Source organism: Toxorhynchites rutilus, chromosome 3, assembly GCF_029784135.1.
Source record: "Toxorhynchites rutilus septentrionalis strain SRP chromosome 3, ASM2978413v1, whole genome shotgun sequence".
NCBI classification, from domain to species: Eukaryota; Metazoa; Arthropoda; class Insecta; order Diptera; family Culicidae; genus Toxorhynchites; species Toxorhynchites rutilus.
Window position 1 is genome coordinate 148814058 of NC_073746.1, and position 24207 is coordinate 148838264.

At 38.0% G+C, this 24207-nt stretch overlaps 1 protein-coding gene across 5 annotated transcripts; it reads left to right on the forward strand.

Moving 5' to 3' along the window:
- The first annotated feature begins 133 nt into the window (after window positions 1-133).
- Window positions 134-23057, forward strand: LOC129778459 (endothelin-converting enzyme homolog). 5 transcript variants are annotated; one of them, XM_055785356.1, is made up of 5 exons: window positions 134-475; window positions 8241-8517; window positions 20542-21050; window positions 21111-21529; window positions 21584-23057. In XM_055785356.1, exons 1-5 carry the CDS (start codon window positions 407-409, stop codon window positions 22737-22739), a joined length of 2430 nt encoding a protein of 809 aa, XP_055641331.1. In that variant the 5' UTR covers window positions 134-406; the 3' UTR covers window positions 22740-23057. The 5 variants fall into 5 exon arrangements, with proteins under 5 accessions (XP_055641331.1, XP_055641332.1, XP_055641334.1 ...); XM_055785357.1 differs by lacking the exon at window positions 134-475 and adding an exon at window positions 7645-7805; XM_055785359.1 differs by lacking the exon at window positions 134-475 and adding an exon at window positions 7812-8153 and having other exon boundaries at window positions 8215-8517.
- Window positions 23058-24207: the final 1150 nt, after the last annotated feature.

Here is a 24207-nt window from a genome sequence, read left to right on the forward strand (position 1 = left end):
CAGTGCTTTCGGCAAGGACACGTGGTTAGTAAACAACGGCTGTCGAGATGCTGCGTTTCCCGGCAATCGTGACAGATGAAAGGTGCGCAGCCGCCGCATCGTGGCGTTCGGCGCATGTCCGCGGTGGCCGTGTTTTTATCATAATGCACATATGGGAAGTGTAGAGAAGCAACAACATTTTTGGTGCTCGAAACTGTGTGAATAAATATCGGAAATAATCCGATTGATTTGATTCGGAAATAAATAGTTTCAATTAGTTAAGTTAACTAGTGTTATGGTAGCGTAATGTATTTTTCCTAGGAATAAGTGGTGATAAGAGTGGAACGAATAGCAGAAAAAAGAGGGAAGAGTGTATGTTGTTGATCTGTGAAGTTATCGATTTTCCATAGGATAAACAATTTTGTGTATGATACTGGTTGATAGGAACCCAGTAATAGCTGAGACCAATAACGGACAGCTCATGATGTCAGTTCAGGTAAAGACTGACATGATTATTATCATTAAAGGTAGAATATGGCCTTCGATCGTTGAGCACAATTCGGTAATATTTGATGAGATTTGGAGTTTAAAAGCATTCAAATACCTATACATATGGTTAATGTGATTAATATTTCCAATAAATTTCGTAGTTGGTAGTCAAACGAAAACTAAAAAAGAATAATATATAACATGAGAAAAGTAACAAAAAAGTAAATTTACCATTAAATTTGTGGTACGTTTATGTTGAAAATGTGAAAGTATCTGTTTAATGCAAGCTGATAATATATTGATAAGCATCTCTTTCCTTGTGCATTGAGAATGCATTGCTCTTTCTTAGTTCAGGAAAGTCACATCGAAAGTTTTGCACCAAAAAGGATTTTTACAGGAAATCGGAAATTAAATCAACCAATACCGTGTTTTCAACAGTTTTTCAATTAATGGAGATCTCACAAGCAAATCGTTGAAGTTTCGTGTTAGAAATCAGCCGACAACGAGAATGATTGAGACGACTTCACTCAAATTTTCAGTGATGTTTATAGTCAGTATCAAAACTGTCTCTGATCATAGTAATGTCACGAAAAAGTGCACTAGCCGCATCGGTGTAATGAAAAGTTTTAATATTGTATTGATGCTGGTATCACAATAACAATTGATTATGTTGATAATGAACAAATATTCACATTTTAATTCAATTTCAAATATTGAATTTCTTATAGATACCTTAATTCATAAAAATGTTGAACGCAACGCAACGAGATGATTTTCGTTGGAGGCAGATGTTAAGTGAAATCTTCAACGATTTGAAGAGTTTAAACTCCTTTGATGGCCTTGATGGCTTTGATGGCCATTAAACAGGGTCTCATCACTCAAAATGGTACTCTTTCGCGAAATTAAATTGATTTCTGGATACAATAGAGCCTTCTTTTTAAATTGATTTACAAATACATATTCATGGTGAAAAACTAAAAATATGTTTAATCACTTTTGTCTCAAATTCCGAACACCATTTCCGGACAGCAAAAATGCAATTTAAAAAAAAATCATAACTTTTGAACTAATTGACCGATTCATATGATCGATATATCAAATCAAAGTCAATTAGCTAGTCTGTTTTGGAAAAATGCTATACTCCCAAAAAATTGTATTTGTTTTTTATGGTTTAAATGGTTTCGGGACAAAGGGTGCTATATCGGTATCGATACCTGTAAATGATGTTAAAATGAAGTATATAGCCCAAAGAATTCAGGGTTTTGATTATTAAAATTGAACTGTTCGCAATTTGAATCATGCGTAGAAATTTGATTCATATTCCGAACACTAACTTTAATGAAGATTTCTGCATAAAATATAATTTTTTTCATCCATTTATTGTAGATTCTTATCATTTATGGCACTTAACATGAAAACAACATATGAAAAAAACTATAATAACTGAAAAATTAACGATGCTTGTTTTTTACAGAATTTGCTAACGCAAACAATTTATCATTTGTGTTGAATAGCACTTTTTTGCTAATGCTTGATATTATAAATTATTTGCTGTATCGATACCTGTAAATGATGTTAAAATGAAGGCTATAACCCAAAGAATATCAGGGTTTGATCATTCAATTATTTATAACATTAAAGTTCAGTAAATTTACATTTGAAAATTAAGTGTTCGGAATTTGAATCATGCGTAGAAACTTGATTCATATTCCGAACACCACATCAATATTAATTTTAATGAAGATTTCTGCGTAAAATATTTTTTTTTTCAATCAGTTATTGCAGGTTCTTACATTATCTAGCACTTAACATGAAAACAGCAAACAAAATAGTTGCAACAACTACAAAAAGTGAAAAATGAACGATGCTAATTTTTTACGGAATTTGCTAACGAAAAAATTTTATCTTTGTTTTTGACTGTTAGTTTTTCGTAAATGTCTAATATTATAAATTATACGCTGTATCGATGCTTGTAAATGATGTTGAAATGAAGCCTATACATCAAAGAATGTCTGTGTTTTCATTATTTAATTATTTATAACATAAAATTTTAATAAATTTACATTTAAAAATGATATTTTCGGAATTTGAGACTATTCGGAGTATGAGACAAAACGGTATTCTTTTCGCTTTTCGAAAGCTAATAGTCGATCCGCTAATCGTACATTGACTCATTTAACACTTTCGTTGCCCCGTCACCCAGATCTGGGTGACACCTTACTCGTTCAAATTGGATAGGATTTTTAAATGGAATTTGACAGAATAGGCACCTCAATGTAACTATAGGATATGTAGAAAAATAATGAAATCAAAACCATAATATTATAATGTTTATACTATGCTTTTCACTAATTTATAGTACGAATGGTTTGTACTGCAGCTTTTTGCGAAACCCATATAATATGGCTTTGGCATGTGTTATTGTGTCAATTCGTCTTCAAATTATAACAAATATTGCTAGATAATGTAAAAGGTGTCTACAAATTAAGTTTGATCTTTATTTAATAATTTATCCGAAAATTGGGTCCCGCAAGAAAATCAAAAATATCGCGTTGGGCGACGAACGTGTTAAATGATCCTACAAGGAAACCGATTATGCTGTTCCTAACCCTCATGATTTGATGCTCTAATTTTCTCAATTTGTTGGAGCAGGTAATAGACAAGGCTTGGATAACGAATTCAGGCTACTCTTTGGGACTATGGGGCAAACATTGAGTGACTCACATATAACTTGGCCTCAGCTATTGGATGTCAAAGGGTCGCTTGTAAGATACTTTTTGATAACATTCGTCAGCCAGTATTAAGCTAATATTTTTGCTTTACAATGCCAACTAAACAAAGTTCGTTCTAAACAAAAATCGGTTGGCACCCACAATTATGGACTTTATTTTGAAAGCAAAGAACTATGTATCGGTCAATTGAGGAGCTTCAAGAATGAAATTGACGAAAAATCAAAAGGCCAAGTTCAACAAAACTATGCATAAATATCATACAATTCAGAGTATTATGAGAAAACCTTTTTATGATTCATTTAAAAATGGACTTTTTTTTCGTTTTTTCTCTCAATTTTTCGACATAGATTTTTATACAGATTTTTTTTTGCTAAAATATAGATGTACAGATTTTTTTGGAAAATTTTACAAAATTAAATGTGGTAACCCCGCTACAGACGAAGCAACCTGGTGCTTAAGTCAAGCTATACGAACCAATGTTCACTTAAGTGATTGATTATCCTCATAAATTGACGTGAGCATTTTACAAGTAAGAAAATCTTGAACTTCCTCAAGCGAAAAAATTCTCATACTCACAAACGCATGAAAACGAAAGTTAAGAACCGTACATTCTGAGGATAGGCGTAGAATGTTATGCTTCTGGTACAGTTTGCGTTGAAGTACTCCTCTAATTTACTCCAAACTTCGATCGATCGGCTAAAAAAATGGCTAAACGTATCAATACTAAACGTTCCTAGGGGTTCTGGAGATACACTAGGCTAAAAAAATGTCTGCAAATATATAAACTTACTGCGATATTTTTAGGATTAAAGGAGATTTTGTAAAACATCACCAAAAATCCTTTTTTTTAAATCGAATTATTTAAATAGTCAAGCTAAAAATTTGTTCGTAGAATATTCCAAAATTTGAAAGTTTAAAAAGTACATTACATTTTCATGCGTTGACTTTTCACGAAGTTACAGCTTTTCACTCTGTTACTCTATTTTTTGTCGAGTGTATAATGAATCAGGTGTACCCCAGGGTTCTATCCTAAGTCCACTACTGTTTTCGCTTTTCAATTAAAGATTTACCATCTATTCTCAAGTTTTGCTCCATTCATATGTTTGCGGAAGACGCCTAAAAATAAAATATAAAATATATTATGTTTACAAACTTAATAACCTAAGTGCTATATTCACATCTAATTTGTCATGGGATGTTTCTATTAATTATTGATGTGGAAAGATCTACGGCGTTTTAAATCGCTTGCATATCCATTTTGAGACATATACGAAACATAAAATTATTCAAGTTGTTGATTCTTCCACACTTTTTGTATGGAAATTTCATTTACACCAATGCTTCTACGGCCGCACTCGACAGACTAAAGCTGATGTCACATTAAGCGGATTCGCTGCCGCTTATAACAATAGTATATGATAGTAAATTAATTTTTTTATCAAAATATCTACTCATAGTGTAACGTAGTTGAAGAACCATATTTTTCCTTAAGTTTTATGAATAAAAAGCAAATCTATATACAACGCAGACTCGATTATACCGTTCTGAATCATATTTCGGACACTTTGTTCTAATATCATATATTTGTTCTACCATACAAATGAAACACAAATTTCTGCATTACTGAAGAATTAATTAAGCAAATAAAACCAAATTTGGTACGTGGAGGTTTCAGGATGCAATAAATGTTTTTATGATGGTTAGATACTCCTTCCTCCTCGAAGAGGAGGCTGCCATACAAATGAAACACAAATTTCTGCATAGCTCGAAAACTAATCAATCAAATGGAACCAAATTTGGCATGTGAAGGTTTTTGAATATGAGAAATGTTTCTATGATAGTATGATACCCCTCCCCCCTCTTAAATGGAGAGGGGATCCCGTGAAAATAATACACATATTTCAACTAAACATATTCCAACCAATCATGACAATTGACTTTTTTTTTCAACAGGATAAAACGCACTCCTACATCTGTTACTATCTATATAAATAAAAAAGGATCAACGAATGTGTTGATAAGAGCAATCCTCGTGAAAGGAATTGTCCGATGTAGGGCTGTGTTTATTCTATTATATTTTCTGTATCGAACATTTATTCCATGTAACGGAGAAATATGTTATTATTTGCAGGTAGTTGAAAAATCTTGAACGAAAATTGTGTCTGATAAAAATCTCACATTATAATGACGAGTTTTGGTAGAAGTACTAGGAATTTTATAGTAAAAGGTAATTTTGGAGGGTAGATTAGAAGATCAATCAATGGACAGTTCTCCGATTGGACCTATGAACATGCGCTTAGTAAAAAACGTGAATGTGATAACGAAAAATAAATTTTGGGTGGGACGAAATTTGCCGGGTCAGCGAGTAAATAAACAAAAATGTGTGTCGCACTTTAGAGCAGAATTTCACAATCCTTGGGTTCTTCTACACGATAGTACGCCGAGTCTAAAGTCACTGATTGTGCGTAAATTTTTGGCTCGAAATCGCGTTTGTGTCCTATGACACTTACCGTATTTACTTGATTTGGCGTCGTGTCATTTTTTGACGTAGGACTACGTCTTTCATTACGGGTGCCAATTCAAAAAACAGGTAATGTTTTTTTGAAATAAAGTTAACGTTAATAACTATTTTTGTTGCGAACGGATTTGACGATTTGTATACCCAAAGAATATGAAATTCCCTGAAATTTGTTCGATATGCTATACACTACAATCACCTGGTATGTAAACGGTTTAAATTGAAGAAAACTAGAAGCATTCCCATCTTCCCATTCATTTGTTCTGCACATTTGTGTGCTCACTTATTCGTGCCGTCAATAACGAGCAACTTATGTATTCGCGATAGTACAAACAACGAAGGGGAATATTTGCCAAATTGCTAATTTGCTAATAAATAGTGGATCTCTGCTGGGGCGAATTATTAGTCTCGCCCTATACTCGAATCAACGAACATCGCTTGCCTTGTTTTGCGACATCATATGTTGTCATTTCCCTCTATCAGATATATTTAGTCGCTTCAAGACATCAATGTGCATGCTATGTTGAACGCTTGTTTGGTGCTGGTTGATTTGCGTTTTAAGTACGATGTCTAGAGGTGTGATTCCACTGAGGCAATACTGAAAAACTAGTAGCATGATATTTGATACATGCAAGTATCCCGAACTCCCGAACTGTTTGTGCAACAAGAATTTTATCGCCTGTAGCGGAAAGTGTGTCAAATGACGATTATTATAAAAAGGCCACCGGAATAGCATTCGCGATAAATTTTCAATGCATTGGCATAAATAAACAAATGCGACATATGATCGCTCGTGTATTGTTCTTGATAGGACAAGAACGAATCATCAATCAAATATCGTCAACTAATTCTACAAAACAAACTTTTAAGGGTGATGAAAATTTTCTATTATACAGTCAATTCTACAATAAAATCCGAAGTTATAAACAGGCGAATTGAATAAAATAATAGCGGGGTCTTACGTCAACAATGCGGTCGTGTCTTGGAAACAACCCCCCAAAATTTCGAAGTTTCTTCTTTTCCCAAAAAAATAAAGGAAATGTTGATGGGACATTATTGATCACATTTGGACCGTTTCAAAGACTTTAACCGAAGGAAGAGCACGCATTTCAATTGTTGAAAAATCATTTAAAAATCCCATTGAAGCTGATAGAACCTTGAATAAGGATATAAACAAATATTTATAACAATAACTTGTTGAAATGTTGATTTTCACTACCAATACTGTACAATAATTGGCACATTGTGTATGTTTCATAGTATTGAGAAAAAAATTTCTCAGCTGTCGAAATTGTCAGAAGGCTGGCTTAAAATTCAGGAAATTTCATAGTAAAAAATTACCTTCGTCTTCATCTTCATGTAGGTTTTATCTCTACACTCATAGATATCTCTACAACCAAGTAGGGAGGAAAAATATCATATTCAACGGTAAATGGCGTTAATAGGCACGTGCCTCTATTTGCAATGGCTCGACTCTCCCCCAAACACGGTCCAGGCGGACCACGAGAGTGAATCCACTACCAAGCGTAGGAGAGAGTGTACGCGCGGTTTCACATTTCATATTCCAGTTCCAACCGCACGCCGTTTCGTCGGACAGCGTTGATAAGATAACACTCATTAGCCTTGCGGTAATTTAGCGCAATGGTTTTACTGCGACTTGTAAATGACTTTCGATTTGTTTGCAACCGATGACACGTTAGTCTGAAGGTTAATCGACAGTTTGCTTCCTTATCACATAATCATTTGCCAGATGTGATATTATTAGACAGTTTACGAACTACCCGACGTTAGATCGAAGTTGAATTCGGAACGCTTAGATCATCCCAATCGCGAACTTATTTAGTTGATCTAAATATAAACTAATACTGTCTAGCCGATCGGTGCGATACGGCTGGTGTTTATCGCTGTAAACATCAATAACCCAGTAGCAATACAATGCGTGCGCATTTTGTTCAAACCGAGTTCCTCCCCACAGTCGACACGTTTTGATGGTATTCCCAAAAGGGTGACTCCTATCATCGTCGTTCGTGTGGAGTGCACCCAGTTCCACTTGCCTATGGGGGATGAACACGCTATTTGAACGTGTAGTAAGTCGCAAATTTTCGCCGAGAACGGCGGCAAGATGAATAGCGTACACATCGCGTACGAAATCGCGCCTTGTTTGCCTAGCGGAAAGTGAGATCGGAACAGTGGTTTGTGTATCTCTCGAGAATAAACATTTGCTGAGGTCAGGGACGCGAAACGATCGAATTGTCCACACGCAAAACGCACCGTAGCCTCTACAACTTGGATGCACCAAGATCGTAATGCGACGAATTTGATTGCGACGCTCAATTAAATTTCGCTTCACCGCAAGCGTTTTGACGAAATTGATTCGCACTCCCAGCTATAAGTGAACGACAAGCGGCGTGTGTGTTTGCGCTAGTGCCTTTAAGGTGGTCGTTAATTGGAGACAATCGTTGTTGGCATAGTAAACAAGTGGAGATGATTTGAAAGAGTGTTTTTTCTGCGTTCATTCACAGATGACCCGATATAAACAGGCTCAGTTTGCCGATGAGGATAGCAGCAGCATTGGTTCAATACAAATGAATGAAACCACGCGAAGTCCGTCGATGCACATTCGTTACCACACGGCCAGAGGGACATCACTATGGCACGCTCGGAGCAAGCTCGAAAAGGTACTCATTGTACTGATGTTGATATCGGTACTGACAATTGTCGTGCTGATTGGACTACTGACAACCGAGAACACTAGGATACTGCACGTACAGCCCCATGTGGACTCCAACATGTACAAAGGTGAGTGGGACACTGAAGATGGTGGGGTAGATATGATTATTTTGTTTGTTACTTTTTGTTGAGGTGACTGATGTGTAAGGAACGGATATTTGCTGTTTATCAGTTCATTCACATTTCTTGATTTTTTTCCTATGTGTACAAGTTCATATCAAAATATCAAGACATCGGTGCATTTTATTCTAATGAAATATAAGGTATATGATGTTGGTTTGTCCACTTTTTTGAGTGCTCTAGTTCAGCGCACCTGTGTCAAATCAGGTATTCGAATGATTCCAAACATATAAATAAATTGTTTTTTTCATGATTTACAGTGGTTTTATAGAATATTTTTACAGATTCGCATGTTTTGAAGGTTCATGAAGACCACCTTCTATGGGTGTCAATGCGCCCCTCATTTGAGCTAACTTTCAATCAACCACCAGACGATTCTTTGGGACGTATTCAGTCCTTTTCTGGATTATAACACATACAAATATTGTAAACATAATGCTTGCACACCGTTTGTATTAGATGTATATATCTAAATCATGAAATTAATGCATCTCGATGACCTCAATTCTGATCATGGTTTTTCCGATGTCTGTCTGGTTAGTCCACATGATTACTTACTTTACTTTTACTTACTTTTGGCGATTATCGATCCAGCATACGTCGCCATGTTGCTAAGTCTTGGGCTGCTGTCCTCCACTCTCTCACCCACTGCGCTAATACCCACTAGGGATTGCATTACCGTGCCAAAATTTCAATAATCGATTATTCGGTAATGAAAATTTCACTACCGATAAAACCGGTAAATTACCGGTAAAAAAAATATTGAAAATTATCATTTTCTTGAAGAATCGCCTTTTATCGATTGATTAGTTTACAGGAAAACGATTTGCAAGTTTTTCAACTTAGTTTGTTAGTTAATGTAACACACAGCGACCCAATTAAAGTTACTTTTGTCGTCTTCCAATCTGGATCGGATCTTATTAACGAAATTTCCAGAAGAGGAAAACGCACGTTCAGAGCCCAATGATGTTGGGGGTACAGTACGAAGAGCATCGAATAGCAAGCCAAGTATTTGCCTTTGATGCTCTCTGTACGAAAACTGTTGGCTGAGGGTTTTCATCGTTCGTTTATAGACGTTGAGCTTGGGCTGGACGTTGATACCTTTAATTGCTGCAATCGTTGTTCAAGTTTTCCTTGACGCTAAACTATTCTGCAGATTCAGCATCTTCCAATGGATTTCCTTCTCTCCTGTTGTGTAACTACTGAATCATTACAATACTCTCCAAATTTAATCAAGTCACGAACGATTTAAAATGTCGGCTTGATCAATGCAGTCCGTGACGTTTGATAGAATACGCCGAAGTCATCATAAATTGTGTCACGACCACGAACAGAATGAGTATTCATTAGGGTTCCAATGAATGTATGGGAAAAAAATTGACCCTAAAATTTTAAAAAGTTACCCCATACAAAATGTTTACCACCTCGAAAAAACACCCTATACAAAATATCAGCTCAATCGCACTTAAGAGAGAGTGGCGCAAAGTGGCAAAGTCTGAGTTTTTTTGAAAATAGAAAAACCAAGAAAACCAAGGGGAGAGCAAAGGAAATCGGGGGTTTAGAAAAAAAATTTTTGATGCCAAATGTCTTAAAATTGCATGAAACGTCGAGATCTAGTGTCATCTCGGATTTTTTTTTGTCAAAAATCGGCACTCTGTGACTTTTTTTTAGCGAATACGAAACGAAAAGTATGGTTTATGGTCCCAATAAACACAGTTATCTCGATTTTTCATTCGGAACATGCTACAAAACGTTGATTTGCACGATAATATTAAATAGCTCATTCGGACTTAAGGAAGAGTGGCGCAAAGCAGTCAAAGTTTGAGTTTTTTAAAACCCAAAAATCACCGGAAATCGGGGTATTGAAAATTTTTCGAGGTGGTGAACATTTTTTATGAGGTAACTTTTTGAAATTCGAAATGACCATTTTCATTGGCACGCTAGTATTCATATATGCAAACAAATCTGCATATACGAAACGTTTCTCTGAAATCCTTTAAATCAGGGCTTCAAGCAGCTGCTTCAAAATTTCTGATAGTTGCTCCGATATCTGTTCTAGCATGAATTGCAATACGACGTCAGCTTCAAAAAGAGTGCAGTTCTTCTGGCATAGCAGTTCAACATCGACCAGAACTGGTTGGAGGACATCTATCAATTCCTTTATCGCTGTCAGTTCTTCATCGCTGAAACTTACCATGTGTCTCGTTTTCAGATCGAGCAGCAATTTTTGAGCTGAAGCTCAGAGATCGTAGAATCAGCGCAACACTGCCAGTTGGTTTGTTCGATCTCATCTTAATCTCAAGTAATATTTCAAAGCAGCATAAAGGCGAATGTTATTTAAGGGCTAAAAATGAAAATTACCGAAATTACCGGTTATTGATTGTAAAATTACCGGCAATTCGGTAATGAAAAATGACCCGGTATTACTGGTAAAACCGGTAACGGTAGAACCGGTTAACAATCCCTAACACCCACTGCGGTAATACCCACACCGCAGTTTTCTTCAAGCGTGTGTTCCCCAGGTTAGAGGCGGCTCAAACAACGTCTTTCTCGGAGCGAGCGGCTGATTTATCAAATGCTGTGTCTCGACAGCTATATCCAAGACGACAGACCCGTCTGCGAGACTAGGTATTGTAGCCTTAGTAAGGCGGAATACTGAATGAGTATTACTACGAACAATCAAGTTTATAATACGGACCGGAATAATCGGTATAGACCCAGGAAAACGCACGAGGGCAATGATTATTGTCCACATGATTACTATGGTTAAATTGTTTTTAGTTTTTTAGTTTTGGTTATCCAATGGTGACCCATATTGTCCCCGAACAACAAAGTAATTTAGAATGCGAATTAATCGCTAAAATGAAACAAAATATCTGTTTAACTCTTTTAGAATATGAGGGGCTCAGAATGAGGGGTGTAAGTGATTTGATCGATTTCTCTTCATCAACTTTCTCTTTAGTTGATAACTCAACTGCAAATACGTTGACTTTGCTATAGAATCTGATAGATGAGGTTCTGACCTATTTTCCACATCGTCAAATACAGCTGGGAATGTGTTTGTTATGACCACAAGAGAGAGTCGATGTAGAGCAATCGATGATGTCACTTACACCCCTTTCATTTTGACCCCTTCATATGTGAACAGACGTCCAAACTGATGATCTGTCGATGCACGCAAAATTACATCCGAATGACTACCGAGAGAGCAATTTCTGTTTTTGTTTATTATTTTCAACAGTCGACAGTTTCGTGCATAACAGGGTGTCCCGAATAGATTCATATGTTTTAAGAATACGGTGGTGAAGAAGTATCAATTAATTTTTAATTGAAATATCGAAATTTGCCACCCCTGTTCATTTTAACAGCATTTCCCCTATTACCTCTTTCGATATCACTCGATGAATATTATATTATTTTCCCGAACTCGATGAAGTAGACACAGAAAATGTTTATTTTCAAATAGCTGACGAACTTCGTCCCGTCCAAAATTATTTTTTTGATATGAATTCTTTCGAACATTCACGTTTTCACAATTAGCGAACGCTCGTGGATTCTTTAGCAGAACACTCCATTGGTATATCTTCTTATTCGCTCTTTTTACAATTTGTTTTTACTATAAATTTCCTATTATTCTTACCAAAACTCGTCTTTATAATATAAATTTATTTTCAGACAGAATTATCGTTCAAGATTCATGATTCACTTTCTTGTTCCCCGTTACGTAGAATACATGTTTGATATAGAAAGGTTCAAATTTTTTCTCACCATAACATTGATCTACGGGAAAAGACAATTATAAAAAAATAAAGACGGCCTAAATCGAACCATTCCTTCCTCAGGCTTTACGCTTACCAACACATTTAGTCTTCCATTTGTATTTATATAAAGGATCATCACATTAGGGAATTGCCATTCGTGTGAACGAACCCTTAAAAATTTTAATGATCTGTCAACGTCAAGACGTTAGTCAAAGCCATCATTTTCATCATGTCGAAGTACACGAACGAGTAACGCATAATAGTTATTAAAAATTACTACCGAAACTCGTAGTCGGTGGTCGGAATTTTGAGAGCGCTTACTCCTATTTTCGGTCGTAATAATCGTTCCAGCCGGCAGTCTGTGCATAGTTTAGTGACCAAATTTGAGTCTACATGTTCGCTGTTGTTTTCCCGTGCCAACGGAAAGTCGCCCCGTACGTAGCAACGAAAATATTGCAACCGCAAATGTATCCATCCGAAATGACATAAATCAGTCCATTGCACGACGTTCTCAAAATTTGGGCATCTCACAAACCTTTTATTTATTTATTTATTTATTTTGGCCTCACGTCTTTACAACATGGCCTGATTCACAATTTTTCATCAATTAACTCGGTTCGTGGCTATCTCTCTCCAATTCCGCGGGCACCCCGTGCTCACCATGTCACGCTCCACTTGGTCTAACCACCTTGCTCGTTGTGATCCTCTTCGTCTCGTATCAGCTGGATTCCCGTTGAACACAATTTTTGCAGGATAGTTGTCCGACATTCTTGCAACATGTCTTGCCCAGCGTATCCTTCCAGCTTTGATCACTTTCAGGATACTGGGTTTTTTCGCCTCCATACGCCGTCCTGCTGTACACCGCCGAAGATGGTTCTTAACACCCGCCGTTCAAAGACTCCGAGTGCTCGCAAGTTCTCTTCGAGCATTTTTCAAGTTTCGTGCCCGTAGAGGACAACCGGTCTTATGAGCGTTTTGTATTTACAGGGAACATTTCGCACAACTGCTAAGTCTGTTCGACGCTAAGTGTTTGTGGAGACCATAGTAGGTACGATTCCCATTTATAATGCGTTTCCGGTTCTCGCGATCTCGCGGTGTGCGCTGTACATATCAACTACAGGTTTAAACTCCTCCTGTTAACCGATCTGGGCCTTGAAATCTTGAAAAATGATGATGATATTGATGTCATGTTTTGGGCAGCGTTCGTATTCGCGTTCCATCTGCGCGAATTCGTCTTTGTCATCATCGGAACTTGCAAGGTGATGGCTGTGCACGTTAATGATGCTCTTAATCCTCAATCTGCACATTCTTGGGTTAATTGGCCACCAACCAATCACACGCTTCTGCATATTGCCCACCCACCCACAATGAAAGCTGTACCTAGCTCGTTAGTGTTGCCGCAGCTTTGGTAGATGGTATGACCAACGCGAAACGTTCGTACTGTAGAACCTCTTCAACACACTTCCTGCAGCGCTACGATGTCAAACTTGCGGTTTTTCAATAGTTCAGAAAGCACACGAGGACTTCCGATGAAATTGAGAGATCGACAATTCCATGTTTCCAATCGTTAGTTCGTTTTCGTCGCCTGGGTCTGTGTCGATTAGTCCGGTTCAAATCTTCTTGTGTATCGTTCGTTGCTTGGTGTTTTAGTGGTGCGGCTTGCAAAGCCTGCGACCAAATCCACTATCTCGCAGGAGGACCATCGCGATACTGCTGCTTTACGTCCCGAGTTCCTGGTGGTACTCGGGACGTAAAGCAAAGACGCTGGGCAAAGACGCTTTTAGCAGCGTCAATTCGCTTAGAGGGGCTGTTTCCGGGTTTTTTGTGGCTTTTCTTGGAGACTGGTAATGCCCATCGCTCATCCCACCACAGTGCAAGCCAGAAAAACGATCAATGACGATAGAACTTATGACTCGAACGGGAATCGAAGCCGAAGCCCTCATATTGGCAAGCGCAATGCTTACCACTAGGACAGCGGTACTCAACCTTTTTTTCAGATGGGCCACAAACACGTAGTAGTCATGGTGTCGCGGGCCGCTTGTTTCTAAGACACGACCACATTGTTAACGTAGGAATTATGAATGCCGAAAAACAAACATTATAGTAATTCAACGATGAAACTTTTTAGCACAAATGTTTGGTAGCACTGGAGGCCGTTGAATGATTGCTCTCACTGAGGGAGAGGTTTCACTATTTGCGAATGTTTCGCAAACTTCCAGTTTCCACAGAAGAACACAGCACACACCGCTGAAAATAGCTTTTTCACACATGCGTTGCACTTTGATGACATTTTAAACCCTGAAACAATGCCCGAAATCACGAAAAATTAATTGATCGATCGGAATGTCACCAATAAATCATTCACGATTTATTAGTCATCTTGCTAGTGACCATTTGGCAGCGTCAGCGACAGCATTCCAAATGGTCTTTGTCAAGGCCCAGTGTTTTATTTAGTTTTCCAAATTGGCCTTTTTTTAAGGCCAGAGGCGTATTAACTGAGGAAGTCTGAGAGTCTGAGAAAGCCTCTATAATTCAAAACATCATCATCATTACACCAATAAATCCGAACACGCTCTCAAATTCACAGAATCTCTCTTTCACCATAAATTCTACAATTTGTATGTGTGATTCAATTATACGCAACAAACCTCACATATCTGTATGAAAACTCGCACCATGTTAGAGTTCATACCGTTATGTGAAGATTGGTTATATTTTTAATATTTTTTATGCTTAACTTGTGCAAGCTCTGCACGTTCGTTCAATGGTAGCAATACAGAAACTGAAACCAGCCAGGGTAAGCACGGCAAAGAGATGTTAGCGCTCGAATCCTTGCTGCCCAAATGTTACCATCTCGTTTTCGAAATTTTCAACTTGCACTCCAGTACAGATGCAAGAATGATGTGGTGCAAAAATAAAGAAACACTCTCCACCAGACGGCATGAAAATCAACACAGTGTCTCCACCGAACATACATCACTCTGTGGATACCGGTCTTTCATTTGTCCTTTCTATCGAGCAAAACCGCTATGTCTGTAATCAGTATTGAGAAATAGATGCTTCAATTTATTCGGCTTTAACCTCTATTTGGAAAACTAAACTAAACTCTGAATCATGAATGTTGTGGAATCGCTTGTTTATACTCGATAAATTAAAAAACGCTGCATTTTCCAGTTCTGTTTCATAAAATCGTGTTCTGTTTTCCGATTTTGCACCATTACTGAAAGATGTAACCCTACGTAAAAAAATAGTTGATGATTTCATAGGTTTTCGTTATTGTTACACATTAAAAATAGTTCCAAAGAAAGTAGCACCAGATGAGCCAACCAGAAAACTCTGCCGGGCCGCAGGTTGAGTATAGCTGCACTAGGACATGTGGACCACATCTCCCAAATCTTATTGTGGCGTATTTTGGGAAAAGATCTTGGGCTACATCCTCACAAGGTCAAATTGACTCAAGAACTGAAGCCACTTGACCAGATTATGTTTGGCCAGAGTTGGAAGATCTTAACATCAAAGATATGTGGTGTCAACAAGACGGTGCCAATTGCCACCTGCCACACAGTGTACGTTACAATGGATTCATCGAGAAGTTTATAAGGTAACACAGTAAAACTATTTTTTGTTTTGCAAAATTCAATTTTCTTATTCAACATAATTGCTTTCGAGGGCGATACAGCGAATATAGCGATCTTGCAACTTTTCGATACCATTTTTATAGTACTCTTTCGGTTTTTCCTCAAAATAGGCGGAAAAGCGGTCGAAGCACAATGTTTGCTTGATATATCGTTATTTCCAGAATCCTAAGCACGAAAAATCATGACTTTCACCTGGTGAAGCCTGCCCATCCACTGGCGTACCATGAGCTACTAAAACTGGGTGAAACGGTGAAATCAAATCGCTACAGATTACGAATGAATTTGATGAATTTCAATTTTGCATTGATGGAAAAAAGACTGAAAATTACACCAAAATTAGAAAATTAGAAAATTAATAAGTCAAATATTTTCACAAGGAAGACATCCCTCTGTTGAGTGCCAATTTGATAATCGATAATCCATGTGACAGTTGGTTGTTCCTGTAGGAATGGTTTCATTTTTGGTGTTTTTTATTATATATATATAGGAAAACTGGAGAATACTGAGTTTCTCTTGTTTATGCTGGAACATGTGGCTTCCAAGAGTAAGTTGATTTTCAGATCTCGTTTCATTCTAAGACAATATCCGATGTTAAAAATAAGTGAATTAAATAATAATAATTTCATAGTCCTACGTCAATAATGCAATCGTGTCTTAGATACAATCATCTATGATTAATAGATTTTTTTTCTTAAAAATGCTATAAATATCCTTTATTTTGACTCTTCAACTTTCTTATGGCTATAGATTATAAGTACAGGAAAACCTGTTTTTGTGCGGTTTTTTTTGCGATTTTTTTTTGTGCGGTTTTTTGTGCGGTTTTTGTGCTTTTTTTGTGCTTTTTTTGTGCGGTGTATGAAAAGAAACATATTCGACGATCGTCCATTTAATTTTTTTCGATGGTTTATATTTCAGTGCGAAAAAGGCATATTTGCGTCTAAATTATCCACTCCTTAAATCATTTCCATCCTTCCATCAAATGCTCCAAGTTGCGGATGGCATAATTGCTAACAGCAACAAGTTTCAACATACAACTAAAAGCACAACACAGCCACGAGCAACCGAAAAGGCAGACTGTCCTATTGCAAAGCAGGAAAACAAAAGGAAATTTGAGTTATTTTCTCGGGGGAAAACTTTTTTTTATTCGACCCTATTAGGGATTGTTAACCGGTTTCACAGTTACCGGTAATTCGGTAATACCGGATCATTTTTCATTACCGAATTACCGGTAATTTCAGAATTAATAACCGGTGATTTCGCTAATTTTTATTTTTACAGCTTAAATAATATTTGCCTTCATGCCACTTTCGAATATTACTCGAGAATCAAAATAAGATCGAACAAACCCAACTGGCAGTGTTGCGCCGATTTTTCTTCTTCAATGGCACTAACGTTCCTAGAGAAACTTCGCCGTCTCAGCGTAGTATTACTTGCGTCATTTTTTATTAGTACTTAGTTAAGGTTTCTATGCCAAATAACACGCCTTGAATGCATTCTGAATGGCAAACTCTAGAATACGCGTGATCACAGTGCAAGTCGGAGGAAATTTCTTTGACGAAAAATTCCCCCGACCAGAACGAGAATCGAACCCGAACACCCGGCATGTTAGTTATGACGCTAACCACTCGGCCACGGGAGCACACACACACACACACACACACACACACACCGATTCTACAATCTCTGAATACTTTGAAACTCTGAAAATTCTGAAATTGAAAACTGAAAGTTCAAAAATCGCTACCTGATTTGAACATGAAGCACAGGATAAGCTTCAGCGATGAAAAACTGACAGCGATAAAAGAATTGAACGGGAGGAAGTTTCAGCAGCGACTGGAGAAAACGAAAGAAGAAAGAAACGGAAAAGTAAAAGGAGACGCCTTTGGTTCTGGAGCCAGGAAGCGATCCGAACCAACTAAGGAAAAATTGAAAGAAAACTGACGTAAAAATTCAGGAAGAGTTGATAGAAATCTGAAGTCAAAGTTGAAAGAGAGCTGAAGTTAAAGTTAAAAGAAGAAGCAAAGAGAGTGATAGAAAAGCTAACAGAAGTAAAGTGAAGTGGAAATACGTGGAGTGTAGTCGTTCAGTACGACTAAAGCCGTATCTAACGAGTCCTCATTGAAAGGACTGCAGAAAAACGTTTCGTATATGCAGATTTGTTTGCCTATATGAATAATCATTTTGCTCGTGCGTCACAACCACGATTAATGATGACTTCGGCGTCTTCTATCAAACGTCACGGACTACAATGATCAAGCAGACATTTGAAATCGTTCGTGACTTGATGAAATTTGACGATTATGGTATTGATTCAGTAGCTAGACTACAGTAGAAAAAATCCACTGGACGTTTCAGAATCTGCAGAACAGTTGAGCATCAAGGAAAAACTTGAACCACGGTTGCAGCAATCTAATATATCAACATCCAGTCCAAGCTCAACGTCTATAAATGGATTGATGAAAACCTCCAGACAAGAGTTTTTGTACATTTTGTTTTGTACAAATACAGGTCGGACTCGATTATATATAATCGCAATTTCACTTTCAACGTTAATTTTCGAATCCAATACATAATCAAATCACAAAAAAAGCTATTTTTCTATTAATGTTTAATTAAAAAATTGTTTTCTTGAGATTCGATTATGTATAGGACTTGAAAATAATTGTTCAAAAAAATGGTCGACTATATATTATATAATCGAGTTCGACCTGTACGTGAAAATGGTATTCGATGCCCTTCGTGCTTACGCCCAACATCATTGTACTCTGAACGTGCGTTTTCCTCTTCTGGAAATTTCGTTAATGATATCCGATCTAGATTAGATGACGACAAAATTTACATTATTTGTGTCCTTAAGCATTACTTTAACCAACTGGTTTTACCGGTAATGAAAGGTTCATTACCGAATAACCGGTTATTGAAATTTTGGCACGGTAATGCAATCCCTAATCCCTATCTGCCAAGTTTTGGCTTTGAAATGTTCTGAGAGTGTGATGGATTGATGTGGCTAAAACATCAACCAAATATTGTTTTACAAACTCATGTTTTTATAAATAACGAAGTATTAACCTATTTCCGTTTGAGCGCTCGGAAATTAATTTTGTTGTAACCGATAGGACTAGGTTATAACTCTTACCAGTTTTCAGAATATTTTTTAAGAATTCGATAGAATTTTTCCGATACCTGAATGTTGGCTTTCCGTTATTATTTTCCTTTTTATTAGGCTGTCAAAAAAGTCCTGCGGTATTTTTTTTGAATTTTCATTTGTTCATAAAATTAGTTACAATAATCTGCTTTAAGTCAAATATGCGCCGTTTTGTTCGATGACTTGTTCCCAACGAGATGCCAACTTCATAATACCCCTGTTATAGAAGTTCGCTTCCTTATTGGCAAAAAACTCGGATAGCCAATTTTCACAGGCCTCTTTTGTGGCTAACTTCAGACTACCTAGCTCGTTCGCCATGGACAAAAAACAGGTGGTAGTCACTTGGTGCAATGTCCGGACTATACGGCGGATGCAAAAGAACCTCCCATCCGAGCTCCCGGAGCTTCTGGCGCGTCACCAAAGAAGTGTGTGGCCTGGCGTTGTCCTGATGGAAGACAATGCGGCCTCTGTTTATCAAAGATGGCCTCTTCTTCATGAGTGCTACCTTCAAGCGGTTCAGTTGTTGGCAGTACAGGTCCGAATTCAGCGTTTGGCCATAGAGAAGCAACTCATAATAGATTATTCCTTGACAATCCCACCAAACACACAGCAGAACCTTTCTGGCCGTTAATGAGGGCTTGGCCACCGTCTGAGCCGCTTCAGCGGTCTTCGACCACGACCGTTTGCGCTTCACGTTGTCGTAAGTGACCCACTTTTCATCGCCAGTCACCATCCGCTTCAGAAACGGGTCGATTTTGTTGCGATTCACATGCGTCGATACGGTCAAAGATGTTTTTTGCGTCAACGTGTGTGGCACCCATACATCGAGCTTCTTTGTGAATCCAAGCCTCTTCAAATGGTTAATAACGGTTTGATGACTTATCCCCAGCTCTTGGCCGATACTACGGCTGCTACTATGCCGGTCTTTCTCGGCTAATTCAGCGATTTTGTCGCAATTTTCGACGACAGGCCTTCCGGAGCGTGGCGCATCTTCGACGACCTCTACACCAGAACGAAAACGTTGAAACCATCATTGTGTGGTGGAAATGGAAACTGTATCGGGTCCATAAACTGCACAAATTTTATTGGCAGCTTGAGATGCATTTTTGCCTTTGTCATAGTAGTACTGTAAAATATGTCGGATTTTCTATTAATTTGGTCCATTTTTGCGACACTATAACTCACGAACGACTTAACCAAACAATACACTGTCAAGGACTATATTATAGCGCGCAAAAATATCCTTCCAACAAGCTATAGTATGACTCGATACAATGAATACAACTAGAACTACGCGCTTACAACGACACCTCGCGGAAATACCGCAGGACTTTTTTGACAGCCTAATATATTGCGATTCGCCATAAATCCAAACACTTACCCCCAACCACTGATTAAATCCAGTTTTCGCTTCTCCGGTTAATTACAGATGGCGACGTAACGCTGCCTTGCTTGAACAAGCATTGCGTTTTCGCAGCGAGCGAAATCCTTCATTCGATTGACGACTCTGTGAACCCATGCGACGATTTCTATGGCTACGCCTGCAACCAGTGGATCAAAAATAATCCCATCCCCGATGCGAAATCGATGTGGGGCACTTTCGGTAAACTGGAGCAGCAAAATCAACTGGTCGTTAAGAATGTGCTCGAGCGACCCGAGGCAGAATTCAAATCGAAAGCTGAAAAGAAGGCGAAACTTTATTACCAATCATGTCTGGATGAGGACGAAACGATGGAGAAACTTGGCGCGGAACCGTTGCTCAAGTTGTTGAGGAATATCGGAGGATGGAATGTGACTGCGAATGCCAGTGGTTTTCAGGTGAGCCAATGGTCACTGCAAAAGACGCTGCAAACGTTGCAGATTAAGTACAACATGGGTGGGTTATTCGGATGGGCGGTTGGGGAGGACGACCGCAATTCTAGTAAACATATCATACAGGTAAATTCGTTGCTGTGGTTTGTCATTACAAATTCTCAGTACCTTTACTGCGCTCTACAGATCGATCAAGGTGGGCTCACGTTGCCATCGAGGGACAACTATCTGAACAAAACCGCAAACGCCAAAATCCTTACAGCCTATTTAGATTACATGACCAAGGTAGCGGTTCTTTTGGGTGCTGACGAAGCGGATGCTCGACGACAAATGGCGGATGTTATCACGTTCGAAACGGAATTGGCCAATATCACTACTCCTCAGGATATGCGCAGGGATGAGGAAGAAATGTACCATTTGATGGAGGTCACGACGCTACAGGAAAAGGCGCCGTTCATAAATTGGCGTGATCATTTCGAGGAAGCGTTTCGGCTGGTGAAAAGGAAAATCACAGAAAAAGAGAAGGTTGTCGTGTACGCTCCGGAATATCTACAAAAGTTAAATGTACTGATAAGCGAGTACAATTCAACAGATGAGAAGAAAACGTAAGTATTGAGTGTGTCAAGATTCACTATGAATTTAATTGATATTCTTTACAGCATCCTGAATAACTATTTGGTCTGGCAAACAGTGCGAACACTAACAGCTTGCCTATCGAAAGCTTTTCGGGATGCATACAAGGGGCTTCGAAAGGCATTGATTGGATCCGACGGAGGCGAGGAACCTTGGAGATATTGTGTGAGTGACACCACAAATGTTCTGGGATTTGCTATTGGCGCTATGTTTGTGCGAGAAGTATTTCACGGAGAGTCAAAGCCACGGGCGGAAGAGATGATCAACGAGGTTCGTTCCGCGTTCAAGGATAACCTGAGGGGTTTGGTTTGGATGGATAATGAAACGCGACGGATGGCAGAAGAGAAGGCTGACGCCATTTCTGATATGATTGGATTTCCCGATTACATCCTTAATCCAGAAGAACTTGACAAGAAATATCAAGAGTTGTCAATCGATCCGAAGAAATATTTTGAGAACAATCTGAATTTCAACATTTATAGTTTGAGGAAAAATCTCGAAAAACTCGATCAACCGGTTAACAAAACTCGCTGGGGAATGACACCACCGACTGTCAATGCCTATTACACTCCGACCAAGAATCAGATTGTGTTTCCCGCAGGGATTCTCCAATTACCCTTCTTCGATATGAAAAATCCCAAAAGCCTCAACTATGGCGCAATGGGTGTTGTGATGGGTCATGAGTTGACGCATGCTTTCGATGACCAGGGTCGAGAGTATGATAAATATGGTAACCTACACCAATGGTGGAACAATAAGACTATTGAACGGTTCAAAAAACAAACTGATTGCTTCAACGAACAGTACAGTGCTTATAAGGTGAACGGGAAAAATCTTAACGGCAAACAAACTATGGGAGAAAATATTGCCGATAACGGTGGTCTTAAGGCTGCCTTCCATGCCTACATTAAAAACGAAAAGTTCAGCACTTCGGAAACCGACACCCTTCCACTGCCGGGTTTGAATATGACGCATCGACAGCTGTTCTTCGTATCGTTTGCGCAGGTTTGGTGCTCCGCAGTCACTGACGAAACTACAACGTTGCAAATTGAGAAGGACCCCCACTCTCCTCCTATGTATAGGGTGATTGGATCGCTGTCAAATTTGAACGAATTTTCGGACACCTTCAAGTGCCCGTTGGGTTCGAGGATGAACCCGGTTCGGAAATGTGAGGTGTGGTAGAGTGGAACATCTCTTCGATTTGTTACGGAAAGTATTAGAGTGTGATTGCAGAGAAAAAAAAAAAGAAATGAAAGTGTTATTACAATTGTAATATAATTTCCTTCTTCCGATGTACAAAAGAATTCAGTTTTTTAGTTTATCTATTTTATATATGTATACTACTTTATACGTTTCTAAGATAAGCATTACCAAACTAATCCACAATGCCAAAATGTCCAAAGAACATATGTAAAGTGAATAAAATCACTCATTCGGTCAATGTCACCTATGTTATTGATCTAAAGGTGCAACAGAATTTCAATATATAATGTAAACGTATTGATGCTGCAGTTTCTAGTAATCCAACTCCGAAATGCCCATGATATAAAGTGTGATTGGTGAGAGCGTGCTCTGTAAAAGATATTATTCTGATTTTCATTAATCTATACAGTAATCTTTTGTGGCAACTTCAGGAAAAACATAGCAATTTTTATTTTCGCCCGAAAAATGCGGCATACGTCTCAAGCTAAGTGGGTATGTGGGCAGGTAAACTCATATATAACAAGAAACATTGTAAATTTTTGTATTATGGCTATGAACTAGAACTTCCTCGTTCAATTAAGGTTTCCAAGTGAATGTGATAGAATTTGAAATTGAAATAAAACACAGGGATTTTGGTTGATCAATCGTATGGAATAGTTTTGAATCAAATCGGCATTGCAAATACATGAAAGTAGAGGGCACTTTTGCTCCCACCGAAATGTGTTCCCTAACAGAGACTTCTAAACCAAGCTGCCCGGGGGAAATAGGCATTGAAAAATATATGCAAGTAGGGGGCATTTTTGTATTTCAAGTAAGGCGAGTGATACGATTAATTCTAGAAAATAAAATTTAAATTTGGAACTTTAATGTTGATTGCTTCGTGAAATGTCATATCAATGACCGATTGTGTATTGTGAAAAATTTAGCATATGTGTAAGTGTAAAATTGCATTTGTGTTAAAAATGACTTGATATATGAAACGAATTATTTAATTTTTCATAAATAAAAACCAAGGTGTATTCTCTCTCGAGAACGGGTCGTTTGGTTTAAGCTGTCTGTTTTGTTGTGTTCATTTTCACACAAAGAAAGTTTATACGGCGATAAAAATTAGAAATGTGAAGAAATATTAGAAAACGTGATTTCCCATATGCTCTACATATAGCATTAGTATTAGTCCAATTAAAATTCGTATTGGGTCGAACAAACACTCAGAAAGTAAAGATTATAAAAGAAAACTACCTTTTCCTTTTCAAATATCTATATTAAAGTAACATGTTTTTACTGATGAGAAAAATTGATAATTATGTTCGGTATTGGTAATTATCTTATATTAGTTTTTTCTTCATTTCATCCATACGTAACACAGAAGGCATCTCGTCTTGGATCACAGAGGGCGGTTTTCATCATATCTCGTTCCACTTCGGTATCTTTTATCTGATACGCACCA